Source organism: Copadichromis virginalis, linkage group LG23, assembly GCF_057382275.1.
Source record: "Copadichromis virginalis isolate Kocher_CV1m ecotype Utaka linkage group LG23, C_Virginalis_male_GT1.1, whole genome shotgun sequence".
In the NCBI taxonomy this organism is placed as follows: Eukaryota; Metazoa; Chordata; class Actinopteri; order Cichliformes; family Cichlidae; genus Copadichromis; species Copadichromis virginalis.
This window is the reverse complement of record NC_140639.1, coordinates 32,306,497-32,329,499: the sequence shown is the minus strand read 5'-3', so window position 1 is coordinate 32,329,499 and position 23,003 is coordinate 32,306,497. Positions and strand designations below refer to the sequence as shown.

At 38.6% G+C, this 23,003-nt stretch overlaps 2 protein-coding genes and 1 long non-coding RNA gene across 4 annotated transcripts in view; 2 read left to right on the top strand and 1 right to left on the bottom strand.

Moving 5' to 3' along the window:
* plagl2 (pleiomorphic adenoma gene-like 2) overlaps positions 1-4,072 on the bottom strand; it is a 50,621-nt gene extending 46,549 nt beyond the window's left edge. For both annotated transcript variants that reach the window (XM_085448282.1, XM_085448284.1), the window contains exon 1: positions 3,842-4,072. The gene's annotated coding sequence lies outside the window, so the exon portion shown is untranslated. The remainder of the gene's footprint in view (positions 1-3,841) is intronic.
* A 1,377-nt stretch (positions 4,073-5,449) lies between these two features.
* Positions 5,450-9,530, top strand: LOC146681399 (uncharacterized). Its single transcript, XR_014918201.1, has 3 exons — positions 5,450-5,648; positions 7,801-7,884; positions 8,093-9,530. It is a non-coding gene; the product is annotated as an uncharacterized LOC146681399 (long non-coding RNA).
* Positions 9,531-15,793: 6,263 nt separating this feature from the next.
* Positions 15,794-21,899, top strand: pofut1 (protein O-fucosyltransferase 1). Its single transcript, XM_085449056.1, has 7 exons — positions 15,794-15,943; positions 16,729-16,850; positions 17,154-17,336; positions 17,507-17,619; positions 17,726-17,918; positions 19,620-19,862; positions 20,534-21,899. The coding sequence occupies exons 1-7, from the start codon at positions 15,805-15,807 to the stop codon at positions 20,726-20,728; spliced, it is 1,188 nt and encodes a 395-aa protein (XP_085305182.1). The 5' UTR covers positions 15,794-15,804; the 3' UTR covers positions 20,729-21,899.
* Positions 21,900-23,003: the final 1,104 nt, after the last annotated feature.

Genomic DNA, 23,003 nt, shown 5'->3' with positions numbered 1-23,003 from the left:
GCTTGATTTTCAACAGGTAACAAAAACAGTGATGAGCAGTCAGGCTTGCACCATTGTAGCCTTCATTTCTACCTGTTCGTGTTTTTGCAGTTGCATCACTGTGAAGCCTCTTTGATCTCAATTTTAAAACTAAAAGATATGGATTATAATAATAGCCTATGGTTTATATAGATAATTATACGATAATGTGTTTAAGGTCATTTTACAGAGTAACACAAAAGTAATGTATCAAATAGGGTAACGAATTACATTCTCCGGCAGGTCATTAAGAAACAAATTGCATTACTTTTAGGAAAAGTATCAAATAATGTGTAAAGTATTACTTGTTTTCAGTAAAAACCTGTACATTGATCCCATGACACCAAATGTACTTACGTCCACACACTCTTGTACGGACGCTGCCCAGTGTTTACACATGCACACACTTAACAGCTCTGGCAATGCCCTGTATTCTGTTGCAGTTCTCAGGTTCCCAGTGCCACTCCTGAGAAAGTAACACATAGTACAGTTTTCCTACAGCCTGTCAGCAAGCAGCATCCATTCTACCATGAACCCAGTGTCCCTTTCTCCCTCACCCACCCCCTCCAACCCCATCCCATCCGTGCCTCTAGAAGGTGAAAAAGTACAAAGCAAGGGATCAGAGCTTTTCCGATTCTTCCCTGGTTATTAACTACCATTTGTCCCCTCAGAGGGCTGTCCCTCCCATTAACCCAACTGATGCTCTTTTCTCATGGTAATCAGCCTGCTGTTGCTGCTGCTGCCACCGCCGTCGCTGCCGCCACCACCGCTGCTGCCACCACCGCTGCTGCCCGAAGAGGTGCAAGGAATTGTGAGGGGGATTTTCAGAAGAGAAGACCTCCCTTGGACTCAAAAAACAGCAATCTCTCACTCACACACACTAAAATGGAGCGCAGACACACACTTGCACACACACACATCTTCCAAACAGGCAAGTGTGTGTGCTCTCACAGGCACCCACGTTCGCTCAATCATAAAGGCAAACATGAAACGTGCTGCCTCTCGACCACAGGGCATGGAAGTAATGTAAGGCAATGCATGGAAGTTAATGAGAAGAAGCTGGCTCAGTGGACTCAAGCAAAGACTGTGCTCAACTGAACAGAGCAGATCTGAAAGCTCAGGCAGCAGAATAACATGAATCATTAGATGGTTATGTCTGAGGAAAAAATATAAAGTAGGAGTACTGGAGTCTTGGAGTTTCTTGAGGGTTTTTTGTGCTTTAGAGTACACATAATCATTCTGAAAACACACATACTGATGGGAATTAGCGTGAGCTTCTGTGAATTTGTGGGGGAAAATACTATTATATTCAAATACCTTTGTTTTCATATATCATGTCACTGCATGTAAAAAAATAAAGCAGTCATCTTCTTCAACGCTCCACGTGTGAGAATTGAAATCTGGCTAATGCTCCATGGGGCGGATCCATCGTCAGCCGAACGCTTGTAGTGAGAGAGCAGCAAACATCAACACATGGGTCTCAACTTGCAGAGCGACCAGCAAAGGCATTGTCTCGTGACAACCTCACTTCCATTTCCTTATTATGTAGCTGGAGGCCTTGATGGTACATGCTTGGCTCAGACATGTAGGCGTGAAGTTGAAGGGAAAAACCTACCTAAAGTTCATTTACATGCTGATCTGAATTTAGCCTTTTTAGCTACCTTTTATACCTGAAACGTGAGTATGACTTTTCTGACTGGTAGTCCAGCTATATCACATTATTCATATGAACTATAACAAAATGTTTGACTTGATTTATAGCTGCATGCACTGAAATTGTGTTTGTGGATTTAGTAGCAAGCAAAATATGAATTTGACCTTGAACCATTAGGCAGAAGTTATCTTCAGTTCGAAAACTTTATTGATCCCAGTAAAATAAATGAATTGACATCTTACTAAGTGACTCATCACATCATTTTCTACACAAATCAGCAGGATAACAAGGCAAGATTTATCGATATCAGTCGCTGATATTTATCTTTAATTGCACATCATTTTTGTACTCACTAGATGCACAAATATTGTGTAATAAAAAGCTGAAAGACTAACAGAGATTAGCTTTGTTTTCAAATAAGATTACTTTGTGTCGCAAAAATAACAACAGAAACAAAATAAAAATACTGAAAAAATATCAGCTATCAATCGAATTGCTAATTTAAACATCAGCATCAGTCTAGAGTTTCACAACCTATGCATGTCTAATATGTAGTGTATGTATTTTCTTAATAACTCGCAAAATGGCTAATAGCTTCTAAAAACGAATGTGACACGTCATGTGGTATTTATCCTACATTAACTGAAAAATCAATCAATCATTTTTGAGCCTTTATGTTTGTGGAAGTAAGTTGATCTTTTGGTTGTTGTTTTTTTGCTTTTAGGTTACATTGATCATCAATGTCTGGAATGATTTCTATGTTTAAAATAACAATCTAGCCAAAAGCAGATGCTGACACAAATGTCCACATTTCTGTTCTTGTTAACTGTCCTAAAGTACTTTCCTTTCCTCACAGTATCTTTGAACATTTCCACGCTGCTACAAATGATGGAAAACAACAACAATACACAGATATATCAACAGCTGATACTTATGTTGGCCGATGTACTTCCATATTGTCATTTTTAGTGTGCTCAAATGACGATGGATAACTTGGTAATGGAAAACCGTGTATGCGTGTAGTGGAATCTCCCACTGTGGATGTGCACTTTCCTGTACAATCACAGGATGTCTGCTTATAGTTTATAAGTGATGTCATGAAAACAACTTAAATATCCCAAAGTTCAGCCAGAGTTCATGCTTTATGCAGAACAGGGAAAAAGTTTGCTAATCTTGAAATGTAATATTGCTGCAATAACAATATGAAATGCAAATGAAAAACACCAGAATGCAACAATCTCCCAATAGGAGAAACAGCTTTCTGTTCAGTCCTCTGCAAAGCTGACTACTTTAGGGTTACTTCCACCGTTGTTTGTGCTCATTTCCTCCCTCCTGAATGACAGTAAATACGTAAAAAGCGTGCAGCCAAATCAGAAACAAGTGCACAAACTGAACCCCCACACTGTGACCCCAACCACCCCGGCTCTTTGGCAGGGTCTTGGTTGTTATTTACCCCCCTCTTTCAAGGAAAAGCGCACACTCTCCCAGCAAAACATCCGAACTGTGACATAAACCACAACCTAGTGGACGGCTCGATTCAGACAGCAACAATGGCTTCAAGGTTCAAGGAGGGCGACTGAATATCGGTCGCAAAACTTATTTAAAGAATCTGTGATGGGCATAAACATCCGTGCACGTTTCAGCAAATTTGTTTTTTCCCCTCTGGTCAACAAACACACGCAACAGGACGTTCTCTCGACCTCCCTCTCCCGTGCAGCGGCACTGCACACTTGATGAATGTTCGAAAATTGCTTAAAAATCACAAGATCGCCGAAAACTTGCAAAACTACATCAAACGTCAACAGCGAGGGGCCGCTGCACAAAGTGCGCCGTGTGGAACAACTTTACAGATTGCGTTTGCAACATAATCATCGAGCAAAAACAAGAAAACGTTTAAAAAAAACTGAGGAAGAAGACGAGGCAGAAGAGACGATCGCGTAATTATAAATTAAATACCCAGGCTTCTTACACGGTGCCACTAAAGAAAAAATAGCGCAAAGTCCGATCGTGCGACGGTAACAACACGTTCACAACAATTCAAGTGTCACTTAGAGACAACTGAGGGCTGATACGAGGCTCGGAAAGTTGTAGCAAAGGCACACATGCAGACGGGAGGACGTGAAGCCACAATATGAGCGCTTAGAGGAAAAAAACGAGCAGTTTACCCACCAGAAAGTTTCCAGCATCGCATTAGTCAATTTCACAAGGACTCCCGGTAGCCTCCCATCCCGGACCGGACCAAAAACCCGCTGTGGGAGAGCCCACGCCACCGCTCCACGCTCTTTTCTCCTCCCGATCTGTTGCTTGGATATTTTTTCCGATTTTTCCCAATAATTTTTCTATATTCGGGGCCTGAGAGTGTGTCTGGCTCTCCTCAGGCTGCAGCGGAGTTATGGGGCGGTAAGCATTATGGGAGTGTGACGTCAGGCCACTTTCACAAACTTTTTTTTTCTAACCAGCGACAGCTTTACTGGTTTTTCAGCAGCTTGCAGCCAGTCCTCCCAGTTAGCAGTACTAGTTTCAGTTATAACACCTGCAGCTTATCTTCACTCTGCGCATTGATTTTAAACAAGAAAACCTTTAAAACAATTAGAAAGATGTTTGAAAACAGAAGCTTCTACAATGTCTAAAATGCAGGCTGTGCCCAGACTTGAGTAAAGAGGGGAGGGCTTAGTTGTTAAGCTATGAATGCACTTGTTCGATGCTTTGCTTTTTCTTATTTTTATTTATCTTGTTTTTTTTAAGAAGCTCAACAATAATGAGGAAACCACTGATAATTTAAAAAAAAAAGAATTTTCTGTTTATTAAATGTAGTATTTGTTTATTTCAGCCTTTTTGCTGGAATAACTACGTCAATATTTAGCTACAATGGGAGTCTGCGTTTTAAGAACCATCAAGAACATAAGATTTCTCATAACGCCACTTCATCATCATTTCGCTATTGTTATTTATAATTGGGGGGGGGGGGGGGGGTGGATTCAACTTGAAAAACATTTTTACCCTTAAATGCGTTATAAAAAAAATACAAAACCACTTTATTGAAATTAATGTGCTGGTATAATTAAGGTGCTTTTTAAAGGTATCAGAAAGTGAAAACATGGCGCCAGATAACGAGTAGGAGTTCCAGCCCACAAGCTGGAATGTGGATGATCACCCCGGGTCCCCACGTGCTGAAGGCTACCGGTGGTTGGTGGTGGTGGTGGTGGTCCCGTTGCTCTCTCTCCCATCTTGTGTGTCCTTTGGGGAAGGGGGAGGGGAGAAGGGTGAAAGAATTACTTCCAGGGCACATCAACTCGTTTCCTCATCACCCTAACTGCCTCTCCGGCACCACTTCCCAGCCCCTCCACAGGCTGCCAACGGTCCCACCGCCGAGCCCGCAGGGTGAACGTGTTTGTGCACAGCGCCGGAGTGAGTGAAATGAGAAGGGGTGTCTTCAATAATGCGGCATTTAAGTTCTTATGTTCTATTTTCATACAAAAAATAAAATACTGTTTTTAAAGATCAATACATATATTTGTGTAATTTTTGAATTGCATAAATGATTCAACTTATTCCGAAGCCTTTGCATCATGTTGAAGTGCAAAATGCTTTTATTAAACAGAAACACATGATTCAAAATCTTGCATTTAGGTGCTGACTGGCCAGTGAACAATTAAAATAAAAAATACATCACCATGCAGAATGCACTTATCCTGTTATTCGGATTTTCATGGGCAATTAGTCTAAATTGAAAAATTTCCGACAGAACATGAAAGCATCAAAAGCCTTTCGGCTTGTTCAATAAAGGGGAGCGGGGCAGAAAGTGTTTGTTGTTCGGGGCTGCTGTGCTGCACAACTACAATAGACGTACCTACTACAACGGTGTGCTGGAAAGAGCTTGCGGAAATGATGATGACGATGATGATGCTTTTTGTTTCCCGAACCACTTTTTTTTCCCGTTTTTTAAAGAAGAAGCTGCTTATAATAAGCCTATATTGTAAGTTGTTGTCTCGGACCTAAATGTTACTCCACTGGATCGGACCGGATATCTGTACCTGACGTCGCAGACTCGTTTATGTAAAACAGACAGGCTAAAAACCTCTTTAAACACGAATAGTGTTGAGATGTTTTGTTTTCTGTTCGTTTGTTTGTTTTTGCTTTTTGTTTTTCAAAGTTTACTTTAAAAAGTCAGGTCGGTTTTTTGTATTCAAGCAGACTTTTATTTGGGGGGGGGGGGGCAGTTAAATATTTAACTGTTAGACAAATAAAAGCAGGTCTGTCAACACAAGATCTGTAGGAATTAAAATTTCTCACAACAATTAATAGAACAAACGCATATTCAATAAAACCACATTTGTATAATTATTTTAAAGATTTTTTCATTATTAAAACAATTAAGCAACTGATACTAATAAAATATTCAGACAAACATAGAAAGCTCAGATTTAAAAATAGACAAATAAGGAAGTTATAAATAACATAAGGAAGGAAATAATTGCATTTTTATACCCATTTTTTTCTATTCATATTGGACATTTTTATTCTTAAATTAAGCCTAGACGTTCCATGAATTAATCTCTGAATACCAAGTGTAACAATTTGAAACTGTCCAAAAGCAATGACAAGTATGTACTTTGGATGAAATTATGTACTTTCTTTTGAATGCCAAAAGAAAGTACATAATTCTTCATTAAAGTTTGTTTAATGAAGAATTCTCTTTAACCTGATGCTACAGTTGTAGAAATTATCTGTGGATATAATAATGGTTTTAATGCTTTGAATGTAAAAAACTAGGAAAATCTTCCATTTTTGGACAATTTAAACCCTCAAAGGCCAAGGGCCGCTGGTCATGAGGTAGGGAAGTTGTGAGAATTTTTTATCTCCCAAAAACTACAAATACTACACTCTAGGTAATATTCTCAGAATATTCAAGGATTTTCCAACCAGGCTGTTAATTAAAATTGCCTTAGTCTGATAAATATTTGTGGGAATTAGGCACTTCAGCTGGAGTTCAAGCACTTGTGACTTAAAACTAATTAGTGCCATTTTAAGAGGGCCCTATTTTCTTTACTTTAACCACTTAAGGAGCAGGTGTCTTAAAAAATTGATCTGTTTAAAAATGTAAATAAACATTAAATCAAACTGAATCTTTAAATATATAAAATTTAGGAAAAAATGTTAATTTTGGATTTAATTCCAGCAAAAAGGATTTTAAAAAAGGTGGTGAAAACCCAGGAAAACTGATGCTTTAAAGATCACTTCAAGAACCTATAGGTTACTTAATAACCACTAGGATATTCAAACAGGTTATTAACATGTGATTTGGTAGAAAAAGAATGTCCTAAAGAGGTTGGGTCTTCTTTAAGTTAAAAGTAGCAAAGGTTCATTACACAAAAAAATCTCATAAGCAAATAGTTTAACAATTAAAGAACAACATCTCGATGTAAAACATGAACAGCTGGTAGACTTCACCATGTGTAGTAACATTAAAAGACCCCAGAAAAACCCTAACAAAGTAATGCACTTGTATTTTTTAGTACATTTGCAGTCTTACTGAGCAAAACGCTTCAGATGACATTTTAACTAAACACACATATAAGCATTTTCTCAGCTTCACATTCACGGCCAATTCAGAATCAGCAACGTCTCTAACGAGCATGTGTCAGACTAACAGGAGGAAACCTCATGTAGGCACAGGGAGCGCCTGCACTCATAAGAGCACCAACAAGGGTTTGAATCAGGAACCATCTTGTTGTCAGGTGACAGCACACCACTGTATTGAAACAAAAAGACAACCCAAAAACAAAAATGAGGCAACACACCATGCCACTGTTGTAGCTTTTTCTGAAATGTGTTTCTGGCGTCAAAATAAAAAAGGATATTTCTCATAAGCAGTTTGCACATTTATTTTCATTATATACAAAATTAACAGATTAACTGCATTCTGTGTTTGTGAACTTTTTGCAGACTGGGCTGTAGGACTTTCTTTGACATCAGCTGTATATTTTGCTACCATCAGTTGTACTTTCACAAAGATTATACATTACAGATTTTACCTGTGGTACGACTAATGTATGACTAAATTCAGCTGACCACGCTGCCTTTGGTGGGATCTGATGTAACCGCTTTGGTTGTTTTTCCCCCTGCAGCTTCTTCTGTTAGGATCCTATAAAGCAAACAGAAACTGGACAAGAATAGATGATAGAGAAACAGAAGGTCTGAAGATGGATGAGGTGAGGCAATTTCCTGGCATAAACAGTGAGATTTCTTTCATTATGCCTTTGTTTGTTTATTTGGATTACAGTGTGGTTTGCTGCAACCGCAGTCAGGTTGATTGCAGTTGTTGCGTGGTGGGCTGTTATTTACATCTGTGGAGCAATTTTTACTAACCTATGAAATGCCACAACATGACATCCTCTGATTCCTCTGTCTTTTTCTCAGCCCTGTAGACCATGCAGGAAAAGCCCTCACATGCACAGCAGCAGCCACCACTCCCCTGCATGTTTCTGGCTACCACACACCTAATCAGTCCTGATTAGATGCACTGTGAGGGACGAGGAAGCCAGAAGTTTCCTTTGAGAAGTTCTGATGACAGGACAGAAGAAAGCAATGGGCTCCCTTAAATAAAGCCTTCATCAGGCTCTGGGAAGAAACATGTGGCTCTGTTTATGGCAGGGTATACCAGTGTTCTGTTCTCCAACTGATCTTGCAGTGTCATCTTGATTTACCTCCTTCCTTTAGCACGCTTTACTTCACAGCTATTACTTTAACACCGTCAGCTTCATATAGACGCACGCTCAAGCTCCTCTGTAAGTACACATGCACCTCTAAACTTAACGTATTGTGGCAAGCACTCACACACCCATCTACACAAACCAAAGAGATCCAAAATCAGCATCAGCAAGCACAATAGCAATTAGTAAGGGGGACAATTTGTTCACATCTGGAGTGGATTTGCTTGCCACCAGAATACCCAGCAATCTCTTCTTTCAGGGTCTGGCACAGTGGGAAATGACTATGTGTGTTTTTATGTGTTTTGTTTAAAACAGATGGGCGGTTTACATTAGTGGGGATGGGTGATAAACAGCTTAGGAGGGATGGTGGGGAACCACCAGGACATCATTGTCCCGTCCAGCTACACAGAAATGGCTGAGCATTCGACTGAAAGCTAGACAGAGACGATACATCTGCATGATGTAACCACTGAGCATTTGGTGTGTGATAATTTCTGGGCAGAAGTTCTCTGCAATGAGGTGGGGTGTCAAGTCACAGAGAGCAAACATCAGAGTTCTGCAGGAGGTTGATAAGGTAGATGGGTGGAGCTGCAGAGCTGTCCAGTTACACAGTCATCAGTTACATCATGAAGGCACTCTGCCCCAAAAATTATTTTAAAAAAGAGTTTTAAATTAATAGTTAATGAAAATACTCAGTCATGAAATGATTTATTTTTTTTGCTTTATATGCAAAAACAGGACAAAAACAACACTTATTGAACAGAATAAGTGTATCTGATAATGTGCTTGAGGGAGTGTTTGTAGGTGTGCACAGTTTTAGTAAGCCCAGAGGTAAAAATTTGTGAAAGAGAATGAAAAAATAAGAAAGGCAAGATGAATAACTATATAAATAAAGCCAATAATAATGAAATAAGAAGAAATGAATAGTAGAAAGATACTGTCAAGTTCTGTCTGTCTTCCAAGTCACTGCACTTATAAATAAAAGTCTGTTTCACATAGTAACATGTTGAAATAAGCACTGTGAGAAACTCTGAGGGAAAGTGTTTATATTTACTACACTGTTAAAAATGAAGTAATGTAAATAATGTTATATTTATGTGATAATTATTGTATGAATTAAATATTGTCACTTCTGGCGTACCCTGTACATTTGTCAGTATTCTTGGCAATACTGAGAATCAAGTAGTTTTGGTGCATAACTTAATCAAACAGGAAGTGAAAGGAACATACTGCATATCCAGGTTCAAAGGCTTGCAAGTCAGAGCACCTGCCTACACATTTGCTGTTTAAAAGCACAGTAATGTGAGTATCAGTTATAAGTTTACAAAACCGGTACAAAAAACATTCTGAACCATTTAAAAGGTTTTAGAATCACTTGTAGCTTTATCCAGATGTTCAGATGGCTTAGCTTAATTAGTTTAATTATCTACTTACCTTTCATTAATGTCCGTTATTGTGGGAACAACCAAAGTCTTATGTTACAGTCTTCATGTATGCCACTCAGACACACTAGGGCAAATGGGATATTTGTGTTTAAACAGAAAAATAAAGTTTGTTAATCTATCTATCTATCTATCTATCTATCTATCTCTCTCTCTCTCTCTCTCTCTCTCTCTCTCTCTCTATATATATATATATATATATATATATATATATATATATATATATTACTATTACTACTTTCTTAGTGTTTTAGTGTTTTAGTCCAGCTTCATTTGAAGAGGGGCTTTTAGCATTTACAGTTTTAAAGGTTTAAAATATATTGTTTCAAATGTTGATTTTTGTTTAGTTGTTATTAGTTTCATGATTAACAGTCTCAGCGCTTGTTATGACAGTAGTGGTATTTTTAAGCCTTTATGACATACAGACATGTCTCAAACATGCACTAAAGTCTTCTGTTGTGTTAACAAATTCAATCAAACTGACAAAGATATTTCTCATGTGTTTTAATTTTACTTTAGTTTGTTTTCAAATCTAACCTTTTCACTAGTCTAAACCTTTCTAGTGCATTCAGTTTTTATCCATGTCAGTAAATTATTATTAGCATGTATTACTAACATTTTCTAGAGGTAGATATTGCATTTTTGTTTGTTTTGGCATGTCCACGTTTAAATTTAAATAAATCTGTCAAGTGAGAAATATTTCTTATCATTAATAGCTTTAATGCTGCAAACTTTAGAATAGACTTTAAAGAGATAGTTTGGCTTTTTCCAATTTCATTAATAAGATAAATCTCCTAACATCAGTTTTGATACTTTGTGTGTTGCTTTTTGTTACATTCAGTCTACGTGTAGCTACAGCAGATTACTGAGAGGCACCAACAGACCAAAATAAAATAAGATAAAACACACACAAAGCTTAACATCCCTAAATACAAGAAAACCTTGAAGGTGAAACAGGTTTCTCTTAATTTTTCTCTATATCACTAAAGCAAACTGCTTCTAATAGATGGACCTACAGCAGCTGGAAACTAAAGAAAATCAACAGTAAACAGTTATTAAATTTGACCCATTTTCTACTACTTTTAAATTTAAATAAATCTTGAAAACCAGAATGAAATTGTAGGTGAAGTCAAAAGTAAAACTAAATATGAAAATCTGGTTAAAATGCAGGTAAATTAAGTTTTAAAAAAAATGTTTTTTTTAAATCAGAGGTTTGGAGCAATCTTTAATACTTGAAATGACACTTAAAAGTTAAATCTTTATAATCAAAATTACTTTAAAATTACTTTAAAAATACTTGGTTTCCAGAACTTGTCAGGCTTGCCGTTTTCACAGCAGACAAGTCCTCTTACAGCATGGATTTCATTGGTTTTTCCAAGTAATTTTTCTTGTCTTGAGCAACATTGGAGTAGTCCATCACAGTAAAATTTCTCTCAGCTTGCTGATACTAAGCTCTCTTGTAGCATCACCTGCAGGATTTCCATTTCCTCTATAATAGTTCCACTGGGTAGGTTCAGTTAAACTCTTTTCCACATCCCCTGTTTAGTCAAACTCTATATCTTCTCCAAAGTTTAACTTGGCTCTCTTCTATGTCAAGGTGTGTCAAGATATATTTACTATGTCTAGCTACAATAAGAGCACCTAGCCATTCCAGGCTGAGTAGGGTAAAGTTTTTTAGGTGCATCTGTTGTTTTAAATGTTTTCCAAGTTCATTACCAGTTTTACTTAATGCCTTTATCACAGAGGAATGGGTTGGAAAAACTCTTTCTCAGGTTTAGGCATTAACTTTTGCATCTTAAAACTCACTGAAGAAAGAAAATAGGAGGACTGTTTCTATTCTGTTTGTTCACAGAGTATTCACCCGGACAAAAAACATACCTCAGATAGTTCATGGACAACTGGTGTGTGTAACGCGATGCCTTTGAAGAGGTGTGTTTTTTTCTTCACCTCCATAGTTACAACATGGAGTTTTATTATATTTAAAAACACATAAACAAACAAAAAAGCTTTTATTATTGACACTCTTTTCTTCTACGTGGACAAATTTGTCAGAAAAACCTGTTTAACATGTGACAGCTCTGCATGCTAGATCTGTAAAATGACAGCACACCATACAGATTTCAGCTGAACTGAAAGCTGGGTTGTCAGGAACAACACATAAAGGTCAACAGGAGGAGGGTTGTTTTGAGGTTGACTACCTTATTTCCCTCTTGTGAAAGGCCACAAACAGTGTAGAATATGAAAGAAGTTAAAAACATAGCACACAAATGGGGAAACATAAGTGGCATGTATGCATGTGTAGATGTTCTAATACTGAATACTACTAACTGAAAGCTTCTTCCTCTGCAGCTTGAAGAGTCGAAAAAGGAAATGAAACTGATAAAACCTTGGATAGTGAGGAAGAGCTGCACAAAAACTAAAATGCAAAAAAAGTTAGGTGAACATTTTTATGTTTGTTTGATTGTTGTGATCCTGTCACCTCAAGGAAGTCTCACGCTCTCTCTCCCTGTCTCACCAACTTTTTGTCTTTTTCTCAAACTCCGGCAGTGAGTTGTGGTTCTTTGTATTGTTATCTTCGCTGTCATCTGTAACAATGAGAAACAGTGTGTGTTCAAGGGATGGGGGAGGAGCAGACATCAAGAACGACACAGGAAAAGAGGGAAAGAGCAGCCAGCTGTTGAGCATCAGAGAAAAGAAAAACGAGAGTGATTGAGTACAAAGAGAGAATCGTTAGAACGGGTTGGCTGACCTGGAGGATGCAAAGGGATTAAGAATCCCTGAAAGCCCAACTAGAAAACCTCAGAGTCCTTTTCGTGTGAAACTCACAAAAAAAGTTCTGGACTTTGGTTATAATTTAAAAATATATAGTCTGTCTACTGTTTTAGCTGTTTTATGTAGATGTACATGTTTAGTTGTCCTTGGAGTAATTATAAAAAACAAACTATATGCAGATCATTCCAGTTGTGTCGCTCAGCCGCTTAGCTGTGCATAACAATCTCTTTATTGTGACATATTTAAGCAATTATCGGTTGATTCGGTCAAACAAGGCAGGCTGGCAGAGAATCATCTAAATAAAAGTAACAAAAGTTTGAGACCGCACCCAGGCCACATGTTGTCATGCCTACCCAGTACACTTGGTCTGGGCATGTTGAGCACACATGTGAACCTCTAATGACGAACACATAATGACAACACTCTGGGAGTGCTGCCCCTTCTCCCATCTGAGTCTTTATCACTGGATGTAGCATTGATTGGCTCCATCTGATTTACACCTGGGAATCTCAGGCAAAGCAGCAAGGACTAATGCAATATTTCTTTTCTCATACTGTGAACTCTGTGTGACCCCCTTCTTTGTCAGTCTGCAGGAATGATCAAAAGAGAAGTAGCAAACGCTTATTGTATGCTTTAAACCCATGATTTTCTTCCTAACTCAAAATATGTGCTGACACCCAGCGTTGTTCATTTTTAAAGGGTTAGTTCTACAGTTAGTTAATGCTATTCCTGTATGATTACTGTACATCCACTGTTTACTTCAACCATGCACTGTATATAAAGATAATGTTCTGTCTATATAATCACTGTTTTCAGCCAGCACTGCACTAACAGAATTTTGACTATGTTTAATCCAAAATCTGTTAAAACCAGACTATGATTTATAGACATTTTACATAAAAACATTACAATATATACAATGTATAACTTTGATAGGGCACAGAACTGTAAATAAAATAGGAGGTTCTAAACAAACAGAGCCATTCTAGTTGTTAAAAGCCACCACCGCTCACCCAATGACCAACTTGTACACATTATGAATGAAAAATTCAGCTTTAGTCTCAAAGCATAATGTTTCCACCTCCATGCTCGAGAGTATGATATTCTTTGGGATTTGGCATTTCTTTTCTTCAAACACATCAGGTCAAGTTGATGCCAAAAAAAAAGGATTTTGGAGAACCCCCTTTGGAGAACAAACCTGTGGAGAATAAGGCAATATTTATGAAACCCTCTACCGCAACAATGATTTGGAGCAGAGCAATTTACAGTTGTGTAAATAAATGCTTTCAGGTGCATCAGCTGTGGTTAACAGCAGGCTAGGAGCTAGAGGTACTGTTTTTCTCATGGACAATTGCAAAACGTAAATTAACACTTTTTGTTTAACACATGGTTAAAAAGTGATACGACTTCTCAGATATTCATTTTGGGAATATGGCTGATGTCTCAGTTTAGATAGAAATGGGCTACACTTCACCCTGATGAAAATAAATCATTCATTATTCAAGCATCATTTTGTATTTGCATTTTCTGCATATAAGATGGTTTAGAATGTAACTGCAATGTTATTTCCTGTATTCCCTCAAAATCTCAGTTAGCTGCTAGCTTTAAGCAAAAGAGTCCTGTATGAACACAGTTGGATTTTTTAAGTTTTGAATCTTCAGTTTCCTCTTCTTAGCTGATAGGAGTGGCACCAGGTGTGATCTTTTGCCACTGTAGCCCATCTGCTTCAAGGTGTGTTCAGAGATAATCTTCTGCATACCTTGATTGAAGCAAATGGTTATTTCAGCTACTGCTGCCTTCCTACCAGCTCAAGGCACTCTGGCCATTATGGGTCAGAGTAGAAGGCATTTTTAACCCAGAAAACTGCCACCCACTTGATATTTTCTGTTTTTCCACACCATTCTCTGAGGTGATTGTTGTAAAAATCCCAGCAGACCAACAAGTATGCCAACTAAACAGTTTTGTCTTCATCCTTTTCAAACACGACAAACATTTTGTTCATATTCACTGCAACATCTTAGTTATTCCAAATTTTAGATAAAACAGTTGAATAAATCACAAAACTATCAAATCAAATGTGCAGAGCTAACTGCTGTGGCAAACCCTTGTGCAACTGAAAGGATCTTCTATTTGGTTCAGATTTGAGTCATTTTACTTTTTTTAATCATTTTGAAGTTTGGACTGTTTTGTGAAGGTGCTGCTTCAGTTCAGTTGATGGTAAATGGACTGGGGCTTATACAGCGCTTTTCTACTCATCTGAGCATTCAAAGCGCTTTACGAAACTTGTGCATTCACCCATTCGCACAAGCACATCTTTCTAAGTGCTTCATAGCTAACATTCACATGGCTGCATCGGAGAGTAATTAGTATCTTGCCCAAGTAAACTAGGGGAAGCCAGGAATCGAACCACCAACCTTCCAATCAGTGGATGACCTGCTCTACCACCTGAGCTACAGTGGGTGGCTGTGGGTGGCTGTAGCTCAGGTTTTAGAGCAGGTTTTTTGATCTTTAAAAACTGAATGTGAAGACAATCACCAATGTCATTCATAAAGAAAATAATAGTTAGATGCAATAATGTACAAAATTGGCTCTATTGCTTATGTTTAAATCGGTTCTACTGTTGCTTATTTAGTAAGTAAGAGTTAATTCTTTAGAACCTGGGTGCCAAACATAAGGCCAAGCTGATTCTGGCCCCCATTTCCAAAGAAATCCCCCCCCCCCCCCTCCCTTTCCAAAGTAATTAAGTAATAGATAAACAATAATAATTAAAACACAGGTAAGTTCCTGTTTTTTCACAGAAATTTTTATTTTTTACAATGAAAAAAATACATTTTCTGTTAATTATTGTGAATTACATCTGGGCATTTCTACAGCAGCATTTCTGCATCATACAGGAAAACTGAGATGTATTGTTGAAATCCCTTTCCTTATACTAAATGGGGTTAAATATGTAGTTAAACATCTTTAATCTGACAAAAAGTTTCACTGTTTCAAATCCCTAAAATGTCAAACTGCGAGGAATAGCTACCTGATATTTTATGATCTTCGTATTTCTTTTCTACTTGGATATACACCCATTTTGTTCGATAAAGACCAAAGATTTTACCAGGAGTGCACTTTAGCACCAGTGCAGTAGGTGGCAGCAAAGTTTGAGTTGAACTATTGAAAGAAACCCAAGGAATTGTGGGATGTGACATGAAGCACAATGGCGGTTAAACAACAGAACATTGACGGTCTTTCACTAAAATGTTTATTCTTATCACTTCTACTCCAAACTTGTCGAACCTTTGCCGAAGAGCTGCAGTGGGATGCGAATGGCTACGTTTTGTACTGCCCGTGCATGGGTAAATCATTCTTTGTAGCTACATGCGCTCATTCTGCCGGAGTAACACAGTTAGCGAGTTCAAAAGTTTTTCATGCCCATGTATGAGTTCACAGAGCCAGGAGCTGTCCCAGGGGGTGCTTGTTATTTCGGAGGTAGTGTTTTTACAGTGAAGCTGAGTAGAGAGGACCTTATAAAAATAAACGCTGAACTTGGAGAACATTTGAGCAGCTAAAATATATGTCTTTGTATGCTCAGACAGGAGGGGCGCTTTCAGCCCTTAGAGCGAATGAAATAAGAAATACTAATCATTCCTACTACTAATGAAGTAAGAAACTTACTTAAATCAAGGACATTGCAAAAATTAACAGAAGAGCTGTACGCAAAAACACAAGTTGGCATCTCCGTAAAATTTGTCAGCTGATTAAGCATGATCTGTTCTAAAATTAGTTTTCTACTACACGCTTCCCTTCCATTAATGCACTTACGAGACAGCGATGCCGTGACCTGCTGTTGCTTACCAACAATAAGATTTAGTAAATTTAGAACAGATATTAAGAATGTAAAAGTGTGTGTATGTATATATACTCATAACAGCGGCTTACAGACATTTTCGTAGTTTTCCTAGCTTTTGGCCATCCATTGCAATGAAATGACTATAATGTAGTTATGTTTTCATGCCTCGTTAACTTGTTTAAACAACGAACTTCCTTGTAGTAAATGTATGTCACACATGCCATGTGAAGGAGCACAAAGTTTACACTGATAGATAAGTGCAACTTTATGCACATTATGCATGTTATTCAGGTCGCTTTGGAAACCAGGCTGACCACTTCCTAGGATCTCTGGCCTTTGCAAAGATGTTGAACCGAACCCTGGCAGTCCCTCCCTGGATAGTGTACCGCCATCACACACACCCCTACACCAATGTAAGTCCAGGCAGCAAGGTGAGAGCAAAGCTGTTGTTAAGTGTACTGTGTGGTGTACTTTTAGTATCCCTTTGGGAAGTATCAGAGGTACTGGTCACACGCTGTATATCAGAACAAATGACATAAAGCTATTTTTAGCACATGCACTGCAGCCCTAAGCTTTAGTAGCAGGTACTTGTCAAAAATATACATAAATAGCTAGAGCATATCTGTCTAACACAAATGTGATTTTGTTAAAGCTATTACACACCAAGTCTTAAGGTGGCTGTGTTGTTTTATTCCACTCTTATGTATTCTGTTCAGGTCCATGTTCCCTACAGTGAGTTCTTCGTGCTGGAGGCTTTGTCTGCCTACCACCGTGTGATCAGCTTGGAGGACTTCATGGAGAAGCTAGCCCCCAAATACTGGCCTTCAGGACAGAGGAATGCCTACTGCTTTGAGACGGCGGCCCATCGGAGTAAGGACAAGAAGTCCTGCCCAATGAAGGTGAATTAGAATCTAAAAGAAACCTTATCTGGCTTAATGTGATTAGCCACAGGTGAAATGCTGCCCTCTGGCGGTCCACGGACAGTCCACAGATTATATATTGTATATTGATCAGAAGCTCCTGTTTGAACATTCTAATATGGCCAGATTATCCCGATTTATTTTTTCAGGATGGGAACCCATTTGGGCCATTCTGGGACTATGCCGGTGTGGACTTTGACAAGTCTGTCTTATTTGGTGGGATTTCCTTCAGTGCCTATCACCAACCTCAGTGGATGAAGAAGTGAGTACATGTCAGTGCAGGTATACACAGAATTATTAAAGGTGACATAAAACATTAAAAAAACCTACCTCATTCACTATTCCACTGTTTCATGCTCTTGGGTTAGGTTTCCTCCCTTTGAGCACCCTGTCCTGGCCATGCCTGGGGCTCCAGCTCAGTTTCCAGTGATAGAAGAGCATGTGGGCCTGCAGCGCTATATAGTTTGGTCAGACAAGATGGTGAAGGAGGGAGAAGAGCACATTGCCACCTTGCTGACCAGGCCATATGTTGGCATCCATCTGAGGATTGGCATAGACTGGGTGAGATAAGCTTGACAAGCCCTGGACACAGAGGGTTTTATTCACATGCTCTCTTATGTGCAGCCCCTCAGTCTGAAAAAGTGAGTTGTTTTAGCTCCTTTTCCTTCAGAGCCACAGATCTCTTAATTGGCTAGCACTTGCAAACAGAAGGTTGGGTGGGCTTCTGGGTGAATTCATGTGCTGCATCACAGACATACCTGTGATGGTCCAAGTGTCTCTGCACAGTCTGTTTTTCATGAGAGAGCTAAATTGGCCATAGGTATGAATGTCAGTGTGAATGGTTATCCGTTTCAGTCCCAATCTGGGTTTGTTCATAGCAGTAAATGAATATTCATTCAGTGCATCATTGAGGCTCAATTCAATTTTATTTATATAGCGCCAAATCACAACAACAGTCGCCTCAAGGCACTTTATATTGTACAGTAGATTCTACAATAATAGATACAGAGAAAAACCCAACAGTCACATGACCCCTATGAGCAAGGTCTTTGGTGACAGTGGGAAGGAAAAACTCCCTTTTAACAGGAAGAAACCTCCGGCAGAACCCGGCTCAGGGAGGGGCGGGGCCATCTTCTCTCACCCCAACCAGGGTGAGAGAAGGAAGGCAAGGCTCAGTGATGACTGACTAAAATCTACTGACAACCAATGTTCCCTCTAGTTGTTTAGGAAGGGGGGGAAGTTTTAGGAGTGACGGCGGCGTTTTGAGATGTGAGAGATTTGAGATGTTTAGCGCAAATCTTGTGTAGTTAGTGTGTAATGTAGTCAATAGTTTTGTTGTGTGTGTCAGAACAATGAGGTGTTACAGGAGTGATACATCTCCTGTTGTCAGGCCTGCAGGTATCAGGCTGTTGTTCTCCTTTATCTCATAGTGGACAGAAATTATTTTTTGGAATGGCACAAATAATTTGTGTGGCATCAAATTTGATGCAGAACAGCTGATTGTTCTGTAAATAGTTTGAAATGTTTATTTTAAAAAATGCCTTGGCTGCATTTTTAGGTAAACAGCTGCAAAAACCTTTGTTTGCATAACTCAGTTACTTTTTTGAAGAAGTAACTATATAATTAATTGCCCAACATTGGTCATTATATACTGTATTTTGCAGACAGAGAGTTACAGGACTCTGTCCCAGATGCCCAGTCTCCCAGACTCATACTCATAATACAAGTCAGAGCTTTATAAAAAAAAGAAAAGAAAAAAAGAAAGAAAGTGTGTTGTTTTCCAAATTGGAGTTCAAGTTATTTTTACTTAACATACTACACAGGTCACGAACAAGATTTTTTTTAATTTTCATTGTAAGTGGGCTAAAGCAGTTAATTAAAAGTAGTATAACATAAATGTAAATGCTGTAATTTGATTATTTTAATAAACCATGTAACTTGGATGGATTCGATACTGGCGTGAAAACAGTGCACACGTCTGCTGTTGGTCACAGTGGTCCAACGGGGTCTCAGGGAGTTTGTGTGTTCGCTCAGACACATCAAAAATTATAGGGAACATTGCTGACAACAGAGGAGGAGCAAGCCCATAAAAGAAACTATGCGGAAATGAAACAAGGACACAAATGAGGTCGATAAATGAAATATTTGTATTCATTTTTTTCCCCTTTGGCTCATTGTATCCATATATTGTGAGGGAACAGTCAAACCTTATAGTCTGTACAGTTTATATTCTAACTTTTTAATCTTTGTCTCCTTTTCTAGCAAAATGCCTGCAAACTGCTGAAGAATGGCGATGCAGGACCTCATTTCATGGCCTCCCCTCAGTGCGTCGGGTATAACCGTCAAAAAGCCCTGCCCCTCACTATGGCCATGTGTCTCCCTGACCTAACTGAGATTCGTGGGGCTGTCAAGCTGTGGGTAAAGAAGACCAACGCCCGTTCTGTCTACATCGCCACAGACTCTGAATCGCACAGTCAGGACATTGAAAAGCTCTTCAAAGGCAAGGTGGGTTCTTGTGTGGAGAATTCATAAGTCTGTCATAAGCTTGTTTTGGCATCTTTGTCCTTAATGCTAACTTGAGGGGCTGGGAGGTTTGTGAGAACTTAAGAACCTTTCAAACTCTTTACAGAGTCACTAAAAATAATCTGGCTGGCTGTGAGCCCAGAAGCTTCACCCATATGCCGTTTATGAGGGGCAGCCAGTTAGAAAATGCTGGTTTAAAGGGAGGAGCTAATTTCATACTCCATTTACCTTAGAAGTCAGATAGTCAGATCCCAGCTTCAGTATCTCACAGCTGATTACGTTCATGCCACCATCTTGAATTGTGAAGTCGGGGTTGGTGTGGCTGCTGAGGTGGTGTTCCAGTTGTTAATTCAGACTGGGGACTGGATATTCTGACTTCAAATGGAACGCATCATAAAGCTCCTCATTTTTTTACATATGTAATCTATAGGACGATAAAATATTTGAAAGCTGCATGTGACCTTACTCCATTATACTTCAATTTTGTATTTTTCTTTTTTGTAGTAAAGACATTTCCACCATAAAGTGATACATAAAAGCTACAATTTTTGTACCTCTAAGAGGAGGAATTCCCTGCTTTAAGACCCGAAGATCTGGAGCGAGACCTGAAGGAAAGCCCGTCTAATTTGTGGTTTCCACTGTGACCTCTGCAGGTGAAAGTGGTGAGTCTTCAGCCAGACTTTGCCCAGATGGACTTGTACATCTTAGGCCAGTCTGACCACTTCATTGGCAACTGCGTTTCCTCCTTCTCTGCCTTTGTGAAGAGAGAGCGGGACGTCCGCAGCCTTCCCTCCTCCTTCTTCGGTATGGACAAGCCGGGGAAATCAAATGCCAAAGAAGAGCTCTGATTGTCAGGCGTTCGTCCTCTGAACACTGATTCTAATTACATGTCATGAGGAGGCGAGAGAGTGTTCAAATCTCACACAATGGTTCACAATGTGTCCAGTAAGATTATAAATTAAGGCTACACGCATGTCTACTTTCAGAATGGGTTATGTGTGTTAAAACATGGAGAGTGCTGCTATCAGGAAACACTATTTAAATAAACGCTATTATAATGCAAATACAGTTTTTTAGGGAGTAAAAAACTGTTAAATTAGCAGATGTTTTAACAGTGTTCATCAGTCAGCCACACATTCACTCTGAGCTGTTTGTGGTACACAAGTGGAACCTATACTGCAATGAGGAGGCATAAATGTATACTGTAAGGACTGTCTGAAATACCAGTTTTTAGGCTCTGCATCTATGGGATAATCAACAGAATGTTCAGGGTTTCAACCAACAGGGGTTGGCAGCTGAACATGGCTTAAAAGTATAAGCAGAACCCCCTCCCCATTTTTACATTTAGTCAGAAAAAAAGTTATTAGACAGCAAGCATCAAGTGATCTAATGTCTTTGTTCCCTTTCATGTTTGTGCATCAACCTTTTTTGGTTCCCCATACTGAAGCCAGTTTTCCTTTCCTGAGGAAAACACGCCACTTCCCTAACATTTCCTTTAGGTACTGCCTTCAACAAACTGTAAAAGAGTGAATGCACACTCAGCAGTGACGCTCTGCTGCTCTTTCCTTTCCTTCCTCTATAACTTCCATAACATGGAGATCACAGTAACTGAGCCTGCTGTATATACCAGTTCGAGAGAGGGGAAGAGGAGACATTACCTCTCAGTTTAAAGGTCTCAGGACTAAAATCCATATGTGAACACCTGCACTGAAAGTTGTAATTTTGTTGATGTTTAAGGGAATTTAGATGTGCATACATGTGACGATGTATGTTAAGCTGGTAAACGCAATGATTTTGAAGTCAAATGTTTTTCATGTCTTTTTTTTAATCAATAAAGTCATGCACACTTTTTTTCTGAAGGACCAGCAGCCTGTTTACTTCCCTCTGGAAGCTTAGCTTTGAATCAGTTTGTCAAATCAGTGAACAGGCTAAGCATGTGGGGCCTTTATAAGTATTTTTCATAATGTGAGCTTGGATATTTTTTTATTCACAGCTGAATAAAGTTAATTTTAAGTTGTACATTTTGTGTATTCTTCAGTGTAATATACTATGCTTTCACATAATTACAAAATATATCTTAACTATATCCTACTTGCACCATTAAGTTCAGTTTTAATTATATTGCACCAATTCACAAAAAGTCACATTGTGGTGTTTTAGGGTAACAATAGTATTAAGAAGAATCCTCAATAATCAGAAGATGCCCAATATACAAGCACTTGGTGACAGTAGGAAGGAAAAACTCAATTTTAACAGGAAGGAAATTCAAGCAGAACCAGGCTCAGAGAGGAAATCTACCACAATTGGCTGGTGACAGAGAGGAGAGCAGAGAGACACTGGGGGAGAAATGGCACACTATGGGATAGACAGAGTTTAATGATTACTATTAGTTAAATGGATAATATGTCAAACTCTGAACACTGATTTGCAAATTATGGAATTTTTAGTAAAGAGGTAGGAATAAGTAAGTGTAAACTTCATTCTACTCCTTTGAGTATAGACGTATGGATGTAGAGATATTCATGATAACTTCACGTCTTTGTGTGTTTGCAAAGTTTTTCTTTTTCTTGTTATTTTAGCTATATTTACATATTAGAAATAAACACTGTTTTATTCTACTCTAATAGTGGCATATAAACAGAGAGGGTGAATGAAGTGAATATGTTAAGCTAAAACAGCATAACCTTTTCTTGAAAATGAACAGTTTTTGCACAAATCTGAACTCAAATCTCTTCTTAAATCTAGTTTCTTTCAGTTTGGCTTTTTTTTTTTTTAGTTCTTTTGTTTTTTTCCCGCAGTTTCCAAGAAGAGCACTCGGAAAGGCTGCTCCGTTTGTGCCACAAGTTCATTCAAGATTCTTTATTTGTCACATGCATAGTTTTACTAGAGTTTACTAGACTTTAGAGTACGACGTGCACTGAAACGGTCCTCTACTACTGTGCATAAACAGGATATTATATACAGTAAATAGTTAATTATAAACATTAAGTATATTAAATAAAACAATCTGGAAATTTTACATTTAAAGTCTGAAAATGTACATTGTGCCAGTGGAATGTTAAAGTGTCTCGTGCATACATTACAACGTTCACGTTCCATGCAGTAACGCCAACACTTGGACTC